The 18,089-nt window shown below is 38.4% G+C and overlaps 2 protein-coding genes across 3 annotated transcripts; one reads left to right on the plus strand and one right to left on the minus strand.

Annotated features, from left to right (window-relative positions):
* Nucleotides 1-379: 379 nt before the first annotated feature.
* Nucleotides 380-8,199, plus strand: LOC149846325 (uncharacterized). The gene is made up of 8 exons (XM_089997946.1): nt 380-1,019; nt 3,882-3,967; nt 5,231-5,399; nt 5,558-5,646; nt 6,101-6,265; nt 6,443-6,527; nt 7,600-7,714; nt 7,875-8,199. The coding sequence occupies exons 2-8, from the start codon at nt 3,923-3,925 to the stop codon at nt 7,978-7,980; spliced, it is 774 nt and encodes a 257-aa protein (XP_089854072.1). The 5' UTR covers nt 380-1,019; nt 3,882-3,922; the 3' UTR covers nt 7,981-8,199.
* Nucleotides 8,200-10,455: 2,256 nt separating this feature from the next.
* On the minus strand, nt 10,456-15,715 carry LOC149846326 (uncharacterized). 2 transcript variants are annotated; one of them, XM_089997948.1, is made up of 6 exons: nt 15,433-15,715; nt 13,290-13,466; nt 12,991-13,116; nt 11,594-11,794; nt 11,213-11,377; nt 10,456-10,926 (listed from the first exon to the last, which is right to left on the minus strand). In XM_089997948.1, exons 1-6 carry the CDS (start codon nt 15,652-15,654, stop codon nt 10,615-10,617), a joined length of 1,203 nt encoding a protein of 400 aa, XP_089854074.1. In that variant the 5' UTR covers nt 15,655-15,715; the 3' UTR covers nt 10,456-10,614. The 2 variants fall into 2 exon arrangements, with proteins under 2 accessions (XP_089854074.1, XP_089854073.1); XM_089997947.1 differs by having other exon boundaries at nt 12,991-13,122.
* Between the last annotated feature and the right edge of the window lie 2,374 nt (nt 15,716-18,089).

Consider the following 18,089-nt stretch of genomic DNA (forward strand, 5'->3'; position numbering starts at 1 on the left):
TAAATAAGGCAGGCAAAGCCGACGCCGGTGAGGGCTTTTTTGATCCATCTGGTCGTGTAATTATAAAAGAAAAAGAACAATACAGAAAAAATGAAAACAGAGAGGTGAAAAAGAAAAACTTTATTCAGATCCCTCCGGCAAACTTTGCCTCTCTCTCTCTCTCTCTCTCACTATATCTGAATCCTTCCCTCGATGCCGTCCTTCTGTACGGTCTCTACCCCTTATGTACGGTCTATACCTCTAGAGGGTGTTAGCTCTCTCTTCCCTCCATTCTTTTCTATAACGCTCTCGAACTCTTCTTCTTCTTCTTCTTCTTCTTCTAGGTACATAACAATCTTCTCAATTTAGGGCAAGGGTTAGTTTCTATCCCCTCCCTTTTCCTTTTTTGGGTGGTGGGTGGGATGGACTCTTCTTGGGGGAGCAACCCCGAGAGCTACCGGACCTCTGTCGGCCTTGGTTCCAGGCGCTACGGTGTCCACTTCCCCTCAGCCAATTTCATCCAGGCGCCCCTCTCAGCGTTGCTCGATTATTCCGCGCCCGATCGCCTCACCAGGAGGCGGAGCCCTTGGTCCCCACCGGTGTCGGCAGCGGCGGCCCTCTCTTGGGATTCCGGGAGGGCCCGGACGAGCCCACCAATGGTGGTGGCGGTGGGGCGGAGATTTCGATCAGGATAATTGGCGCCGGGGAGCAGGAGCACGTCCGGGTTTCTGCTGCGGTGGAGGCAGCGGGGATCGGGGGCGAGGAGGTGGAGCCCCGGAGGGTGCCGGGCGATGGGCGGGCAGGGACGTTGCCGGGCGGGGTCGGAGAGGTGGTGCCGCCGCCGTCTTCGCCTGTAGCGGCGGGAGGATCGTCCGACGAAGGTGCGGAGGGAGAGGGCGCGAATGGGGCGGCAGCATCGCCGAACGGACGAGACTCGTCGTACCAGAGATACGATATCCAGCAGTTGGCGCGGTGGATAGAGCAGATTTTGCCGTTCACCCTTCTTCTGTTGGTAGTCTTCATTCGGCAGCATTTGCAAGGTAACCATTCTTCGGTTGTTCATTGTTCTTGTTTTCGTTTTATCTCCACTCTCGTGTTTGATTTCTGTTTTCTTTTCATGCCCGGAGATTCTGCATTAATCGTTTATGTGCCCATGATTCGAAAAATTTAGCAACAAGTGTACTTGGTTGGCGAAGATACGGAGACTAAGCTAGAGTTGAAATGGTGTTTTTGAATGGTGGAATTCGGCAATTAGTATTTTTGAGTGATATGATCTTATATATGTTTATCTTCAGCTTGATTCAATGATGTTGATCGTGTTTAAGGCATTCTTTTGGATATGGAATAGGTGGTGCACCCCACTAGTTCTGAGTTACATGGTTGAGATATAATTAAACTTGCAGCAACCATATGCCGCGAATGAATTGGTTCGTAGAAAGATGGGAGTTTGTTTTGAGGGCATCTTTAACTACCTCCTTGGGGAACTATTTCCAATTCTGAGCCTGAAATGAAGTAAGTTTAGGTTTGGTTGGCCAATGTGACTCGGTTTTTGTGCAAAACTTAGAGGTAGGATTATTGTTTGGTTCTTTGGATTCTCTATTGACTTGGGAATTGTGGAACATGATTTCCTTTAAAGATAAATCATGAATCCTTGATATAATCCATCTTGGTGCTGGTGGTAAGGAGGATGCTTTGACATATTCTTATCCATTACTGAATTGGAAATCCTCTGGAAAACCAATTACATGGTTGATGTTGCGGGAAGAGGGGAATGAAGGCCATGATAAAGAGGAGCCTCTTTTCCTTTGTCTCACTGTTCTCTAATTGCACGCTGATCTGCCCTTGTTTCGTTTAAGGATCCGGACTCTTTAGCCTAGAAACATTGAACCTTTTGCCTTCCTGATGGATGGATATTTAATTCTCCCACGGTTGTCTCATGACTTTGATATCACTCAAGGAAATTGGTTTTGCATCTCGCTTTAGAAATTAATTTTGTGTACATGGTCTCAATTTCTGTGGATAAGGTATATAAGGAGGTTTATGACAAGTTGGATACCAAAGAGGGTGAGAAGGATATTTATAGGCTTGCAAAGATGAGAGATAGGAAATCGAGGGATTTGGGTATGGTTAGATGTATCAAAGATGAAATGCAAAGGGTTTTAGTCAAAGATGAGGAGATTAAGGAGAGATGAAAAAATTATTTTGATAAGCTATTTAATGAAAGACATGCTCAGGATCTTGGAGAATTTTCAATTCCTTTTCATGAGATGAATCGTGACTTCATGCGCAAGATTCAAAAGAAAGAAATTGCAGAGGCTTTGAAGAAAATGAAATCAAGAAGGGCAGTTGGCCCAGATGGTATACCTATCGAGGCTTGAAAATGCTTGGGAGAGAAAGGTTTAGAATGGTTGACAAATCTTTTTAACAAGATTTGGCGGACAAATAAGATGCCTAATGAGTGGAGGAAGAGTACTTTGGTGCCTCTATATAAGAATAAGGGTGATATACAAGATTGCACAAACTATCGTGGTATAAAACTCATGAGTCATACTATGAAACTTTGGGAGAGGGTGATTGAGTCTAGGTTGAGGAAGATTGTCATGATATCGGAGAATCAATTTGGTTTTATGCCTGGAAGATCAACTATGGAAGCTATACATCTTCTTAGACAACTTATTGAGAGAAATAGAGAGAGGAACAAAGATTTGCATATGGTTTTTATTGATTTGGAGAAGGCTTACGATAGAGTACCTAGGGACGTTCTCTGGTGGACAATGATGAAGAAAGGTGTTTCTCTCAAGTACATTAGTATAATTAAAGATATGTATGAAGGAGTAGTAACCAATGTCCGCACTTGTGGAGGGGTGATAACCAATTTTCCTATAACGGTTGGGTTACATCAAGGATCTACTTTAAGCCCTTTCCTATTTGCTATAGTGATGGATGAGCTTACGAGATCAATTCAAGAAAATGTGTCGTGGTGTATGTTGTTTGCTGATGATATTGTTTTGATTGATGAGTCTAGAGCTGGGGTTAATGCTAAGCTAGAATTATGGAGACAGACATTGGAAGCAAGAGGTTTTAAGTTGAGTAAGAGTAAGACAGAATACATGAAATGTCGATTTAGTAAGCAACGAAGTAGTGATGGGAGTGTAGTGAAGCTTGGTGAGCACGAAATACCGGTGGATGATTCTTTCAAATATTTGGGATCTATCATTCAAAAGTATGGAGAAATTGATGGAGATGTAAATCATAGGATAAAGGTTGGGTGGATGAAATGGAAGAGTGCAACTGGAGTGTTGTGCGATCGTAGAATGCCATTGCGGTTGAAGGGAAAGTTTTATAGGACGACTATTAGGCCCGCTTTACTATATAGTACGGAATGTTGGGCTGCCAAGAGACATCATATTCAAAAAATGAGTGTAGCTGAGATGCGTATGCTTCAATGAATGTGTGGAAATACACTAAAAGATAAGATTCGGAACGAGGAGATACGTAAGAAGGTAGGCGTTGCACCCATTGAAAATAAGATGAGAGAGAATCGTTTACGGTGGTTTGGACATATTCGACGAAGGCCTAATGATGCTCCAGTTAGAAGGATGGAGAAATGGGAAAATATATTAGTTAAAAGAGGTCGGGGTAAACCTAGGAAGACATGGATGGAGGTGATAAGAAAGGATATGAATGCTTTGAACCTCACCGAGGACATGGCATTGGATAGAAATGAATGGAGGAAAAGGATTCATGTGGAAGACCCATAATGATTTTCTTTGTTGGTTCATATCGCCGACCCCAATTGTTTTGGGATGAAGGCATAGTTGTTGTTGTTGTTGTTGTTGTTGGTCTCAATTTCTGTGGATATGTATATTTATGAATTTGTGATGTATTACCTTCGTTGGAAGGACTTGCAGGTTTCTTTGTCACATTTTGGACTGCTGCAGTTATGATAAAGTCAAATGATATTCTACGGAAACAAACAGCACTGAAGGTACTTTACCTTCTTGCCTGCTTGGTTTTGTTTTGTGATACATGTAAGAAAGATGAGATGGTCGTAAGTAGTTATTGCTCATACTTTGATTATTATTTGGCTCATTAATAATTACTATTGTTATGTTCGTACTGTTGTCTTTTATTTTCTTTTGACATGGAGAGGTTTTATAGGGGTTTCATCTTACAGCTGAAAGCCTTCAAAAGGAAATTTAGCTATTAAACCACATAGATATTGGGGAAAAGATAACGTATGAAAACCTCCCCAAGTTTCTCTAGCAGACAAGTTAGTAGAGGAAATCTTTACCATCTAAACAAAAATTTTCCTGAGCATATGGTGTTATTTTTATTAATGGTGGACAAAAGAATAAAGTTATTTCTTGGTTTTAGTTTTCTAACTATCGATGTTCTTGTTTGCCTCGCCTTTCGTTGATGTATGATATATGCTACTTTATTTCTCTATTGAAGAGGCTGGATTATCTCCTTCTGGTGCAAAGTGGATGAGCAACTTCACTGGTTTTGTTTTGTAGTCTCATGAATTTAAGAAAGTCTTAACCACGTGTAAATAAAGATGATGCCTTTAGGATGATTAGAGTAAATTACATGACAAAGCTGTGACTTGCAAGTTGCAAATGTTAAAGATTGTAACCTTCGCTCTCTATTTCCTTTTTCCTTTTGGACCTGAATTAACCTAGAAATTACTCTCTCTCTCTCTCAATTGAAACTCTGCAATTTGCAAGTTTCAAATGACTGAAGGTTGTGACTGTCACTATTATATTTTATTTGAAAACTGTTTTAATTTGTATTTGGACAGTGGTTCCTCTAACTTTTCCACTCCAGGCAAGGAAAAACAATATAAAACTTTTCAATCTTTAGTAAGTGTATTCCTTATAAATTGTTCAGGGGACTATTTTTTCCAGACAATTTTGGATTATGATAAATTGTTGATCTGGTTGCTTGGTTGTTTAAGATTTTTTGATAAAGGTCTTTTATACTTTAAGAACATTTAATGTTCATTATATTGCTTGATTTATTAAAGGGTGTTCAGTAGTTACTCCAAATTGGTAATATGCTCTTTCACATTTTTTGTTGGATTCTAAAACTCTCCACTATAAGCTAGTTCTGCTGTCCTCTGATACTTTTCAAGTGGCATTAGTTCATCATACTCGAAGTGTGGCTTTTCCCAAGAAAGACACATTCAGTCATGACATTGAAGTTGCTTTGCATAACGTTGAATCCTATTTTTCTTTTTCTCTTTTTTCAGGGCGAGAGGAAAGTTTCTGTTCTTATTGGCATCACACTGGTGTTTATGCTTCATGTTGTTGGGGTCTATTGGTGGTATAGAAATGATGACCTGCTGTACCCACTTGTCATGCTTCCTCCAAAATCAATACCACCATTTTGGCGTGCTATATTTATCATTGTGGTGAATGGTATGGACTTGGTCTTACATACATGTTTACCATCAGTGCAGATTTGTGCTTGTAATTTCTTTCTATGTATTTCATTTTTTATGTTACTAATTAACCTTTTCCCAGCCCATCAAATCATTAAAATAAGTATATGCTTTTTATTGGTTTACCTTTGTCAGATACCATGGTTCGCCAGGCAGCAATGGTTTTTAAATGCGTGTTACTGGTTTACTACAAGAATAGCAGAGGGCGCAATTATCGGAAGCAGGTATATATATGATATGTCTTAGATTTTACAAGAAGCAAGAAGATATTTCTGGTGGTGGTACACACAAGCACATGTTAAACAGGATCCTTTCTTGTTGCTGGAACCATCGACTTTTTTATGAGCTCTGTTCTAGACCAGGAACATGCATTTTGCAATGTGAATCAAACCATCGACTTTTTTATGAGCTTTGTTCTAGATCAAGAACATGCATTCTGCAATGCGAATCAAATATTTCTAATTCTAGTGATAATGAAATTGGTGTTTTGGCTTTTTTTTCTGTTAGGATTAGTGAGTACACATTGTTTTCACACCCACCCTTTGTTGCATGTAATTTAACTGCATTCTATTGAATTTTGGACTTCCTTATGGATCATGTTGTTTGATAAATTTTTATTAGCAATAGTTGAATAATTGTTCATCAAGTGCTTATGGTTCTTCATTTTTGGTTTTTCAGGGTCAAATGCTTACCTTAGTTGAGTATTGTCTGCTGTTGTACCGTGCATTGCTACCTACTCCTGTTTGGTATAGATTCTTCTTGAACAAAGATTATGGGAGTCTCTTTTCATCCCTTACAACGGGATTATACCTAACCTTTAAGCTGACATCAATTGTGGAGAAGGTATGAGCTTTTCTCTCCAGCAATTTGTTTTCTCTTTTATTTTTCTGTCACTTTGCATTCTTTTGTAATAACATTTCCACTTCCCTTTCAGAGATGCATGCCAAAAAGGCGTCCCTGAAATGCATGAATGATGGATAATTTGATTCCCCTATGCCTTGATGATTTCCCCCTGTCCAGGTCCAATCCTTTTTTGCTGCTTTGAAGGCATTGTCTCATAAAGAGGTGCATTATGGGTCTTATGCTACACCAGAACAGGTTAGCAGTCCTTTCAATATCTCCTCATTTTGCTTTTATATGAAGTGTAAATGATTAGCTGAATAACTTTTTGCTAAAAAAATGTGGCAGTTGACCTGTAAGAAGTAAGAATGTTTGAAAGATTGCTGGTTGTTTGATTAACTTGTTCTTACTTTGATTTTTCTTTGGAAACCAATCTAAGACAAGAAAAACGCTTTATTAGATGCTGAGAGTAGATGAACAGTACATAGTCATAGTCATAGATGGAAGTGTCATGAAGTGCATCTGTTGTCACATGGCATCTGTTGCTTGTCACATCAAAGTGACTCATTTAAGGACTTTTTATCCTATTTTATGTATTCCATCTTGGTTAACCAGATTTTTTTTGGGGACTGTACTTGGGAATTAAACCCAAGTTCGCATAATTAAGATGACATAACGATAGGGATTAGGAAATCATGTTTAACTCAACAATTTTCTTTGTTCTTGGGGATAACAATTCTTATGTGGTTCATGTTGGTGTATCTGCTAAAGTTTTATAATAAATTCTTGCCAGCTTGTGTAGGAACCACATTTTGATACAATTTTTATTATATTATTAGACATTCTGGTTGGCGCAGCTGCATGCCTTTGCAAAATTTGTATTTCCGTTAGAATGATTATGCTCTTATCTAGTATGCTTATGCTGTTTGGGTAGTTGGAATCTAGCATCTTGATTCAAAGTATATGTCACCAATATTTTTCAACTAATGGGCCCTCCTTTTAGTCGCGATAAGGATTTGAATATATATATATATATATATATATATATATATATATATATATATATATATATATATATAGAGAGAGAGAGAGAGAGAGAGAGAGAGAGAGAAAGAGATTGTGGCTTTCATCCTGTTAACTTTTTTCAGCTTGTTTACTTCCTGTTATGCCCCATTGATAAGGGTCATATTGTAACAGTATTTGAATGCTAGGTGATACTAGAATAACTCTGATGAAGGATAATAACCTCAAGTGGCTTGCATAACGTGCGATGTTCCATAAATCTTGTCTCTTTTGGTGAATAATCTTTCCAAGTGGATGATATTCCAACTTATAAGCATACATGCTGGTCAACGCAGCTGGCGATCTCTGTGCTATCTGCCAGGAGAAGATGCACACTCCTGTCCTACTGCGTTGTAAACATATCTTCTGTGAAGATTGCGTATCAGAATGGTGGGTTTAGTCTTCTCGCATGCTTCCGGCATAAACGGCTACTGTTTTCATCATTTTACAGCTTGTGCATTCATGTCTCTTGACTTCTAAAAGCATTAAATTGTTTAAGCATTCCATGTTGCATCAATCAATTTTGAACAAAGAAGCCATTGGTTTGCAGGTTTGAGAGGGAAAGAACATGTCCTCTATGCAGGCAATTGGTGAAACCAGCGGATCTTAGATCATTTGGGGACGGTTCCACGAGCCTGTTCTTTCAGCTATTCTAATGATGCTTCTGTGACATAAGGATTGGGGTGTATTTTCTTTTTCCTGCCTGCAGGTGGCAATTTTCCATGCTAAATAGAAGGCAATCTAATATGCATCATATCTGCTGTAGAGCGCCTGAATGACTAATGGAAACGGTGGCATATTTTGTACGAAGGCGGCCTCTCGTGTGAGGTGTATGGGTAAATAATAATAATAATCATACTATACTTGTACTTAAAGTACTAGGTGTGTGTGTGCTCTCTCTCATTGCATGCCTTGCACGGCCATTGTTTTGCTTTTTTATATTTACACAAAGAAACTGCCCCCAGGATCAAAGATCTAGCCGCCCTGGCTCTGCCTGCCAGCACTTACGATATCTGTCCTGGCAGCGTAAAACCTTGTGGGCTTACCGCTTGCTCCTAGGGAGTTTCCATGCTTTGGCTTGTGCAAGGATGACACCCATGGGATTTGAACCTAGACTGCCTGCTTAGCGGCCTGAGCTCCATCCCGCTCTGCCAAGCCCTTTTAGGGCTGCACGGCCATTGTTGCGTAGCCTTTCGTGGGAAGCAGATCAGGTCATGCTGAACATGAGCTTTTTGCTCATGCCAACATCGTGGCCGTCTGTTTGCATTTTGGATTAAGGGCACGTAGCATATAACTGTTCTGTTGACTACTTTTCAAAATACAAAATGGACGGCCACGATGTTGGCATGAGCAAAAAAGCTCATGTTCAGCATGACCTGATCTGCTTTCCCTTTTGTGACCCTTTTTTTATTTTGTCCATCTTAATAGGTCCAAGCACCACGTTCAACCCCAACTTATTATGATGGAGACATCCTTAAACTCTAAGATACAAAATCATGCACTTTTTTTTTTATACTTTTCAAAAACCACTTAATTTACTTGCTAGCTCGTTGGTGTAAAAATCTCATGTCCCTTTTGCCCACCATCAGACCCATGAATTTCGAGCTCATGAAGTCCCTTTAGCTTAGTAACTTCACGACTCTTTACACATCCAGAACACTTTGAACCAATGTCAAAATTGTATCGGCTATCGAATCTGTTTGGCCAACGATTCACCTGAATTGGCCAATACCGATTCTCGAGTGAATCGTGGCTAAAAAACAATTAAAAACATTGTCAATCAAAATGTGACACGTGTTACAACTATTAAAATAATATTAAAAAATTAATTTTAAGCATTCTTATATTTATTAAAAAATAGCCGAATCAGGTTAGTATGGTATCGATTTTTTTGTGTGGATAAGATAGGAATAAGCGGATTCAGGCCGATACTGACAACATTGCTTTGAACCAATGTCACGAATCTCCACCTTGGGAAATCTCGGTGACTGAAAGTCTTGCAACATTTTGAAAAATCTGGGCTTTCTCGGGAAATTCTTGAGAAAATATTGGCACAAATGTATAAATGAAAATATAAAAATACTGCAAAAAACTTTCGAAGAGTTAATATCATGATAAAAATGTGATACTTTTGCACTATTACATATGTTAAAAATATTGCATTTCTTCTCGGCATTATTATATCAGCTTTTGAAAATATCATGACAAAAAATCATGTTTTTTCACAATAACCATGATATTTCTGACATACATTTGAAAATTATTTTCTGATGACGTATTTTGTCATCTCCTCGCGGATGGCATACATCTGTCAATCCACTCCGCGATCGTGTAATTGGCAAAATTGTGAAAACAAAACCAGAAACCGGAGATGCTTGCTAGTTCGCAAGATATGGGGCGCAACATTCCGGGGCAGTGAAATGATCCGGATCTACCATACAAACCCATCCCCGTGACACCATCTTTGGGTACGATAGTCTGAACAAGCCATGCATCTTTTTTTCATCAGATGCCCTACGTTTATGTACAAGCAATCGTGCAAGTATTCAATTCACCATTTTGCAATCACATAGACAATTGTAATTGCATTTGGATCTTAAAACAAAGATTAAAGGGGTTACATGCTTGGGAAAATTAGTAGCTACTTGATCCATTACGTCCTTGATGAAACTTGATCGTGCTGACCGTGATGGACGGTCAGCATGCAAGAAACAGTAAAAAAAAGATGCAAAAATAAAACCTTTAGTGGTGGTTTTGAAGCACCAATAAAGGTCCCATTTCCACTGGGACTTTAACGGTGCACAAAACCGCCGCCAAAGGTCATCCGGGATGCACCTGGTATTCTTTTTGTTTTTAGTGGCGGTTTTGAGTGCCACTAAATGTCAATTTTAAGTGTTTTTGCAAATAAATGCTGAGCGTCCAGTACATGCACGATGGACGCTCAGCAAGATCAAGTTTTTTTTATCAAGTACGTATGGATCAAGTAGCTACCACTCACTCTACAAGCTTTTATATATATATATATATATATAAACCAACACAACCAGCAGATTTATCACTGTTCACTGATAAAATCCCACAAATTTCAAGCTTTTCATCAATAACGTAACAATTGAAACACAAAATGCAACAAACGCTGCTAATACATTATACACCCCCCCCCCCCCCTCTCCCAAAAAGCAAAAAGGAAAATAAATAGAGATATTTCAGCTGCCTCAGATGATGGCAATAATGTACATAAACGAAGATCTTACACTGGCTTTCTGGAATCAAGCAATAGGGGCAGGAGGCTATGGAGGAGGAGGAGGTGATGAAGGAGCAGGAGAGGCTGGAGGCACACCTGGGGAAGGAGAGGATGATGGGGCGGTAGGAGGGTCGGGAGACACCTGAACGTCTGGAGGAAAGGTTGTCTCGAATGGAATGGTTATCGGGCACACCTCCGTCACCTCTTCGATTCCTTCGTCCAAGTAGACAACATCCTGCATGGTGAGTTGATGATACTCCACAATCTCACGCAGGAAGCGATTCTCACGTGCATAGATGGAGTTCTCATGAGCCAGTCTGGCCTTCTCAGCCAAAAGTGTCTCGAGTTGAAGCCGTATCTGCACAATATAACCATGATAGTTGAGAGATAAGCTAGTGAATCATTGACCAAACCGAGGACTCAGACGAGAAAAGAGTAACCATAGGATGAACAGTGACACTGCCAGATGACATGGAAGATCAAAGTGATTAACGCAACTCGATCTGATCCCGATGAGCATAGTGCATGGTTTACATGCAAATATCCCTTCCACATCCGAAGTGCATGAACCAGATTTTGTGAAGGCAAAAGTTGACCCCTGGACCAAAATTTCAGGCATGTTTCTCAGAAAAAAAAACACTTACTAGATCATCATCTTCTGGGCTATCTCCCTTTTCAGTTGACTCCCTCAAAATTTTGTTCTCCTCCTCTAGTTGGGTGCATCGCTCCTTTGCAAATGCCAAATCTGCTTTAACAGTTTTTAGCTCTCGAAGCAGTAGCTTGGCTTTTGCAGCCATGGCCATTGCAACCTGCCATTGGATAAAGCAGAGACTTTGCTATCTACTATGTCCAAAAACCAAACAACAACCTCACAACAACAGTAGAAAGACTAGCAGCAACAATAATAACAGAATAGAAAAAAAACAAATAAAGCCAGCAGGCAATGTAAAATAATTAAAAGCAGATGGAAGAAAAATAGGAAGCTCTTCACATAATTCAGTGACGACACACATTTGCCACCTTACGTCGCGAGATGCCTTCAGTTGAGTTTCAAAGTCTGCTTGTGTAGACGGGGTTTTGATGGCAGGCATACGTAGACTTTTAACATCTGGATGGAGAGATTCCTGTGTCTGAGTATCAGAAACATTTCCTTTTCTCCTGATATGAAGCTTGCGAGTGTCTGAGATAATATCCACAGCTTTCGTTTCCACTCTTGTCAGACCTTCCTGATAAGAGGACAAAATATCAATGGGAAGTGAAGATATGAGATGACTGTACAAGCTTTTCTACACAATAGGAAGGATAAGGAACTCGGAACTGTTAAACATATAATGCTTCTCCTTGGGAGAAAATAACTGCATTGCTTTTGTACTTCATACATGAGATAAAATCCAATAACAGACATAATATATGCATTATTACTTGCTATCTTTTCAATGAGCCGAGCAGCCAGGTTCATGGATCTGATGAACATTAAAATGTTCTTCTCAACCACTCATGCTTCATCAGTTTCAGGAGGATGTGTGCTACCAATCGAGAAATGTGGAGAAACCAAAAAGGTAACTCTGACACTGAAGATGGTGACCTACTATCTAATCATAGATCATATAACTGACACATAGGCACTCTTATTTACCTTCTGGTTACTTTCTTAGATATTTGTCAAGTAATTTAAGCTGTTGGCTAGTTTCAATATGCCTGTGTGATGATGCACATGACCATTATTCTACAGATTATTTGCTTAATATACTACCATAGAATTGCTTATCTCTGCCTTGCAGCTAGAGCTCATGGTGTATACTGTTATGCTGAGTCTGCTGATTGTAGTAATACAATTAATACAATGGATTAAAGTTTACTACTGGTTTTAAAGTTTTTCTTTGTCATTCTCCACCATAACTACAAAACTATGTAACACGGACTCTTCTAACAGAACACTGCACCAGTGTTGCACCCGCACCCATGCGGGTGCGACACTTGGACACAGCTTCCTTTGTGTTAGGTGAAGTCAACCACACTGAGGTCCATTTCTGTCCAAAAGTAGATTCAGTAACCCTAACCAAGTCCAGTTTTATCTATATTATAGATATAAATACATAAATGCACACACATCCACATAGTGTTAACTTAAAACTGTTAAAAATATAAACCCTCCCCGCACCCAAGTTTTTTTAAAGTGCAGCAGTCCCTTTTCAACCTTTCTTCATAGTCAGACAATCACTTTCTATTATAGAGAAACCCCATGTATTTTTTTGAAAACAATATCTTATCTGACAAATATAAATTTCACATTTTGGTAATGATCATATCAAAAATATTTAAAACTGATTTATTCCAATTTCAATATATTTAAGAAAAGAATTGTTGAGAACAAGCAATAAATTACTTATCAAATAATTATACCAACAGTCTCATGACTTACCTCAAAGGATTTACCAATTGTCCCACCAATGTAATTGAGGGAGGAAGCAATGGCATCTAGACCTTTCTGAATTCTAAGGTTCTCTGTCTTCCGAGGGACCTCAGTAGATTGATATGACTGATGAAACTGCAACTATGAGATGCATCCTTTAGGAGCACAACAGTAAATAATTGTAATATCAAGCAACTATCTGTCAAAAGCAGCATCAAAACTCTACACAGAAGAAACAAATTTGAAAAGATGTGAAACAGATTTGGCACCAGGAAGTTGACAACCATCATTATGCTAAAAATTCACACCTGAGCACCTGTGGAGGCTTCAGAGATCCAGGGGCTGCCTCGGCCAAGTGCTTCAGTCTTCTGAGCACCATTATCTTCCTCAAAGATGGTTTTTGCTTTTCTAGCAAGAACTCCCCAGAATCTAGATCTGGAATCACTCAAATTTCTCATTGATATATATTCATATGCTGTAGATTCCTGCGCTCAAAAGAAACATAATGCTCTTAGCATACAATCACCATCAACTGTGAAAAAGAAAAAAAACAGGATGGGTTTGCTGACTAGGTGAATCCAATGCTAATTTGTATTGAAAAACAGGAAAGAAAGAAAAAAAACTTGTAGAAGCTAATAGATTACTTCTAATACTAGAGTCAAAAGTAAAACACGCCACAAGCATTGCAACAGTTATGCAGTTTGTCATCACAATTGCTTTATGCACCCAGGCCATCAACAAGGTTCAAGTCAGCCAGCCTTGTTGCCCATCTGAATCGCATACACAATCACCTTAACTGAAAGTTGACAACAAACCAGCTTTTAACAAAAAAGTTATGGATGCAGTGATCATGCTGTCTTTCAAGCCTGCCGCACTGATACCCCATTTGGACTCCCATTCTATATTCTCTTATATGCTAGTCATATTGGAAATTTCATAAAATTGACCCTACCCCCATATCAATGTGACATCGACAGAAGCCCTCTCTTGTTAAAAGGAATTTCCATTCTCTCAACCACTAAATGGATGAACTAGTTACAACCATTAGTTGTTCCAACTTCCAACCTTGATTTCCATTCTTAATGTTGGATGTTAGTACATCATGTAAACAATGACATTTTTTCACATATACTGATTCATACATTCAAAAGATAACCACAACATTCAGCCATGTCCAAGTGAAATTCATGCAGAAGTTGGTATGTATCTATAACTGAACAAGACCCACAGTCTAGACATTTATAATGCACCAGTTAAAGATCAAATACAGCTCCAGTAGAACCACTCAGCACTTCTGGGTTTAGAAATTCAACATAAACAAGCTTATTCCTCTATCTTTATTTGTCCTCACATCTGATTCCCCCTCTGTTGAGCAAAACTAAAAAATTAATGCTCGTTATCTCTATTTACCAAATTACCAATCCAAACTAGTAAAACAAACTCCAAAATGTTTCATTATATAAATCTCATAGCACCTTCCTAACCATTCAATATATCCATCAGAGACTAACATTAGCATGAATGATAACAGTAGATGTGATATATTTAAATTACATATTCTAAACTGACATCCACCTTAACAAAATCTGCCTGAAGATCACATTTCGATCATGGAAGCATACGTGCGTTTACCTACTTATGGAATGCAACATGGTCTTATGCACTATCTTTTCATAAAAAAATCATCGTCCACAAGAAAAATGGAAAAATACTCAGCGCAAGAAAGAAATAAATGGATATTTCCACGCATCACAAAATCAAAACGATCGCGCCGCTTCCCTGAAAATGATAAAGGATCGTTTCTAATAGGGTACAGAATGCGTGCATTAGATGGAACAGCTACGAGAAAAGTCATCTGATTCGTTTCTCAGAAAGAAAAGAAAAAATAATGAAGAATCCTGCTCTAATAATCCACAATCCTAAAGGATACTTCATAAGAGATAAACGATCGGATGAAGAAGAAAATAAGAAGCCCTAAAAACGTTCAATCTGGTTCTAAATCATCAACATTCCCATTAGGAACACAATTGCAGCTTAAATTTCCCATCTATCAACCCGAAACGAGGAAAAACCATAATTCTGACCCGATCACTAAAAAACCAGACCTAAATCCCAAATTTGCGCAATGCTCATAAAATTCCGCCTGAAATCCATCAAAAAAACCTATAAACGTTCAATCTGGTTTTGCATCATCAACATTCCCATTAGGAACACAATCGCAGCTTAAATTTCCCATCTAACAATCCGAAAAGACAAAAAATAACCATAATCCTGACCTGATCACTGAAATCCCCGACCCAAACCCCAAATCCAAGAAATACTCATCAATTCCGCCGCATTCCATAAAAAACCCCTACAAAACCCCGGGCGATCCCTCAAAATCTCCGCTGATTCTATTGAAAACCGCCGCAAAACGATATAGAAACCGAAAAAAATACGAGAAGAACCGACCTGCTGCGCTGGAGACGCCCTCTGTTTCGGCGAGTCCCTGTAGGTCGAGGAGAGGACAGGCTCTCCATCGGCCGATAAGAAAGACGAGTCGCGGTGCAAGGACGACGCCCGGATCGCCGCAGCGGCCAACAACGAGCTGTCTTCGCAAGAGGGCGAGGAAGTAGCGTCATCCGCAAAGGACGAAGAAGATGATCTCCCGGAGTGTCTTCTCCGATACGCCATCCCCTCGAGAGGACGACGAAGAAATTTACAGAGAGGGAGCGGAGAGGAGAGGATTAGCTATCTGATTAACCCAAAAAAAAATAACGGATTCAATTTATACTTAATAACCTGGATCGGGACATCGGGTAATGGGAATTACAGGCGGAAATTGAGATTAACGGAGAGAGCTTTAAAAGAAAATGACTATAATGCTCTTGATTTTATGGTCAAGGACATAAGAGAACCTCCCGTCCTCCCGGAAGAAGCGCGCCGGGAATGTTAGAAGGTTGAAAACTTGAAACGAAGTTCGTTGCTGTCTGTGATTTTGACTTTCTAAAACCGACGCGTAGAACGCGGCTATGATTGAGGTGGTGGAAATATGGAAATTAGACAGATGTGAGGGGTGTTTCAGTCATTTTTGTCTCCCACGTCAGCCTTCGTTCAGGCAACCTGTCAAAATGGGCCCGCTTGGAACCGATTTTGACCCATTCCGGACCGATGGGATCTGGATCCTGGCATATTGAAATAGGTTCGAATAAGTATTTCGGGTCAGACTCACAATATCCGAAAAGTATAGGATCTCAGCTATGCCATAAAGACTCGTGGACACGGGCATGCGTGAAGCGGGTTCGACTTCGAAAGTTTTTTTTTTGAAAAACAAGACACCAGGACACAGTATTTTTAATTTTTTATCAATAAAAAACTAATTTTTAATATTTTAATGTTAAAAATGCATTTTCTTTTGAAGTAATACTTTAAAAATATTTTAAAATATTATCAATACATGTTGGTGTCCCCTATCCATGTGTTCAAGGGTGTCCGCTTGTGTCACCCGGGACACACACACAACTCCCCCCCCCCCCCCCCCCCCTTTATGACATAGGATTTCAATATGGTTTATAAAACTTCTAACCAGATATGGGTTTGATTAAGTTTCCTTATTTTTAATATAAAAATATAAAAAAATCAGATTTAACATGCATTCATATAATAAATAATAAAAATATAAGTTAAAATACAAAAAACTCTTAAAATTTAAAACGCACATGAGAAAAGAAATCAAATTTAGCATACCTTCACTCAACAAATAACAAAAATATAGATTAAAATGTAAAACTCCTAAAATTTAAAACATAAAAAAAAATTAGATTTATCATAAATAACAAAAATATGAATTAAAATGTTGAACCCCTAAAATCTAAAGGATACATGAACCAAAGAGAAACCTAAATAACTCAACAATTATGTTTACATATATAAATATACAAAAATGTCAAGATGAAATGAGCATAACATAAGCAAGCTTACATGCTTTTTAATGACAAGGAAGACTCAAGACTAAATGTTCAATCGTCAACGCATTCAGCATGTGGCCACCAACATTAAGAATTACTTGCAATAATATTATGGGTTCATGAACATCTAGTTTTATCGTCTACACCTCATTCTTACTGGCTGAGAATTGCAAGAATTGCAAGAATTGCAAATTTCAAAGGATGTAGTGGAGACATACATTAGGCATTAATCCAACAACTTTGTGAGGGTCAAGTATTGCATGCTCTAGAAATGCTGGAATAGGGTTAAATGTTTTACAAGTTTAATAATCAACACAATAATGAATTAGGTGCAATCCATACCAACAACTGCTTGGATGGCAAGAAATGCACCATGAAATGCAAAATATCAATTTAAAAGGTGTACAAATCATATAAGAACTTACGCATCACCCATCATCTAAAAATCAGATTCAATATATAAAGAAAGTAATATGATGTGGAAAAGTATTATCATTTATATATATATATATATATATATATATATATAGTAACAGAAAAAATAAATCCCTTGATATGAGGGATGAGGAGGTTACAATTGCAGTAGGTTGAGAAAGGTAAGCGACATTCAAGGGATATTTTACGAGCAGTCATAAAAAATGTATCTTGAAAATCTTATGGTGATATCCATCGACCCTTCCATATATCGCCCATTACTCTCCTTCAAGTTGGGTGTAGAGATTCATAACACCCAACTTGAATAATATGAAATTGAACGGATCACATCCAACAGGTTTTGTGAATATATCAGATAAATAACTGCAATTTACTAAGTGATTATGCATATATTTTGCATTTATTCATACTATTATATGCATGATCCATCGAAAAGCGCATTAAAAACTCATTCTTATCCGTGTTTTTGAGAAACTGTTTTAAATTAAAAAATAAAGGTAAAATCATATTTTAAAACATTTTCTTGCATTTTTCAGTGTTTTGCTTAGTTTAGAACCTTTTAATTTGTAGTTTAATCAGATTAGGAGTTGTAATAATTATTTTTAGTTGGTTTAGAAGTGTCTTTTCTTGAAAACACATTTTTTCTAAAGGTACTACTTTATAATTTTTGAAAATTTATAAGGGTTTTAAAGAAAAATTGTGACCTAAATGTTTCATTATAAATAA

Source organism: Nuphar pumila, chromosome 2 (genome assembly GCF_984573655.1).
Source record: "Nuphar pumila chromosome 2, dmNupPumi1.hap1.1, whole genome shotgun sequence".
NCBI classification, from domain to species: Eukaryota; Viridiplantae; Streptophyta; class Magnoliopsida; order Nymphaeales; family Nymphaeaceae; genus Nuphar; species Nuphar pumila.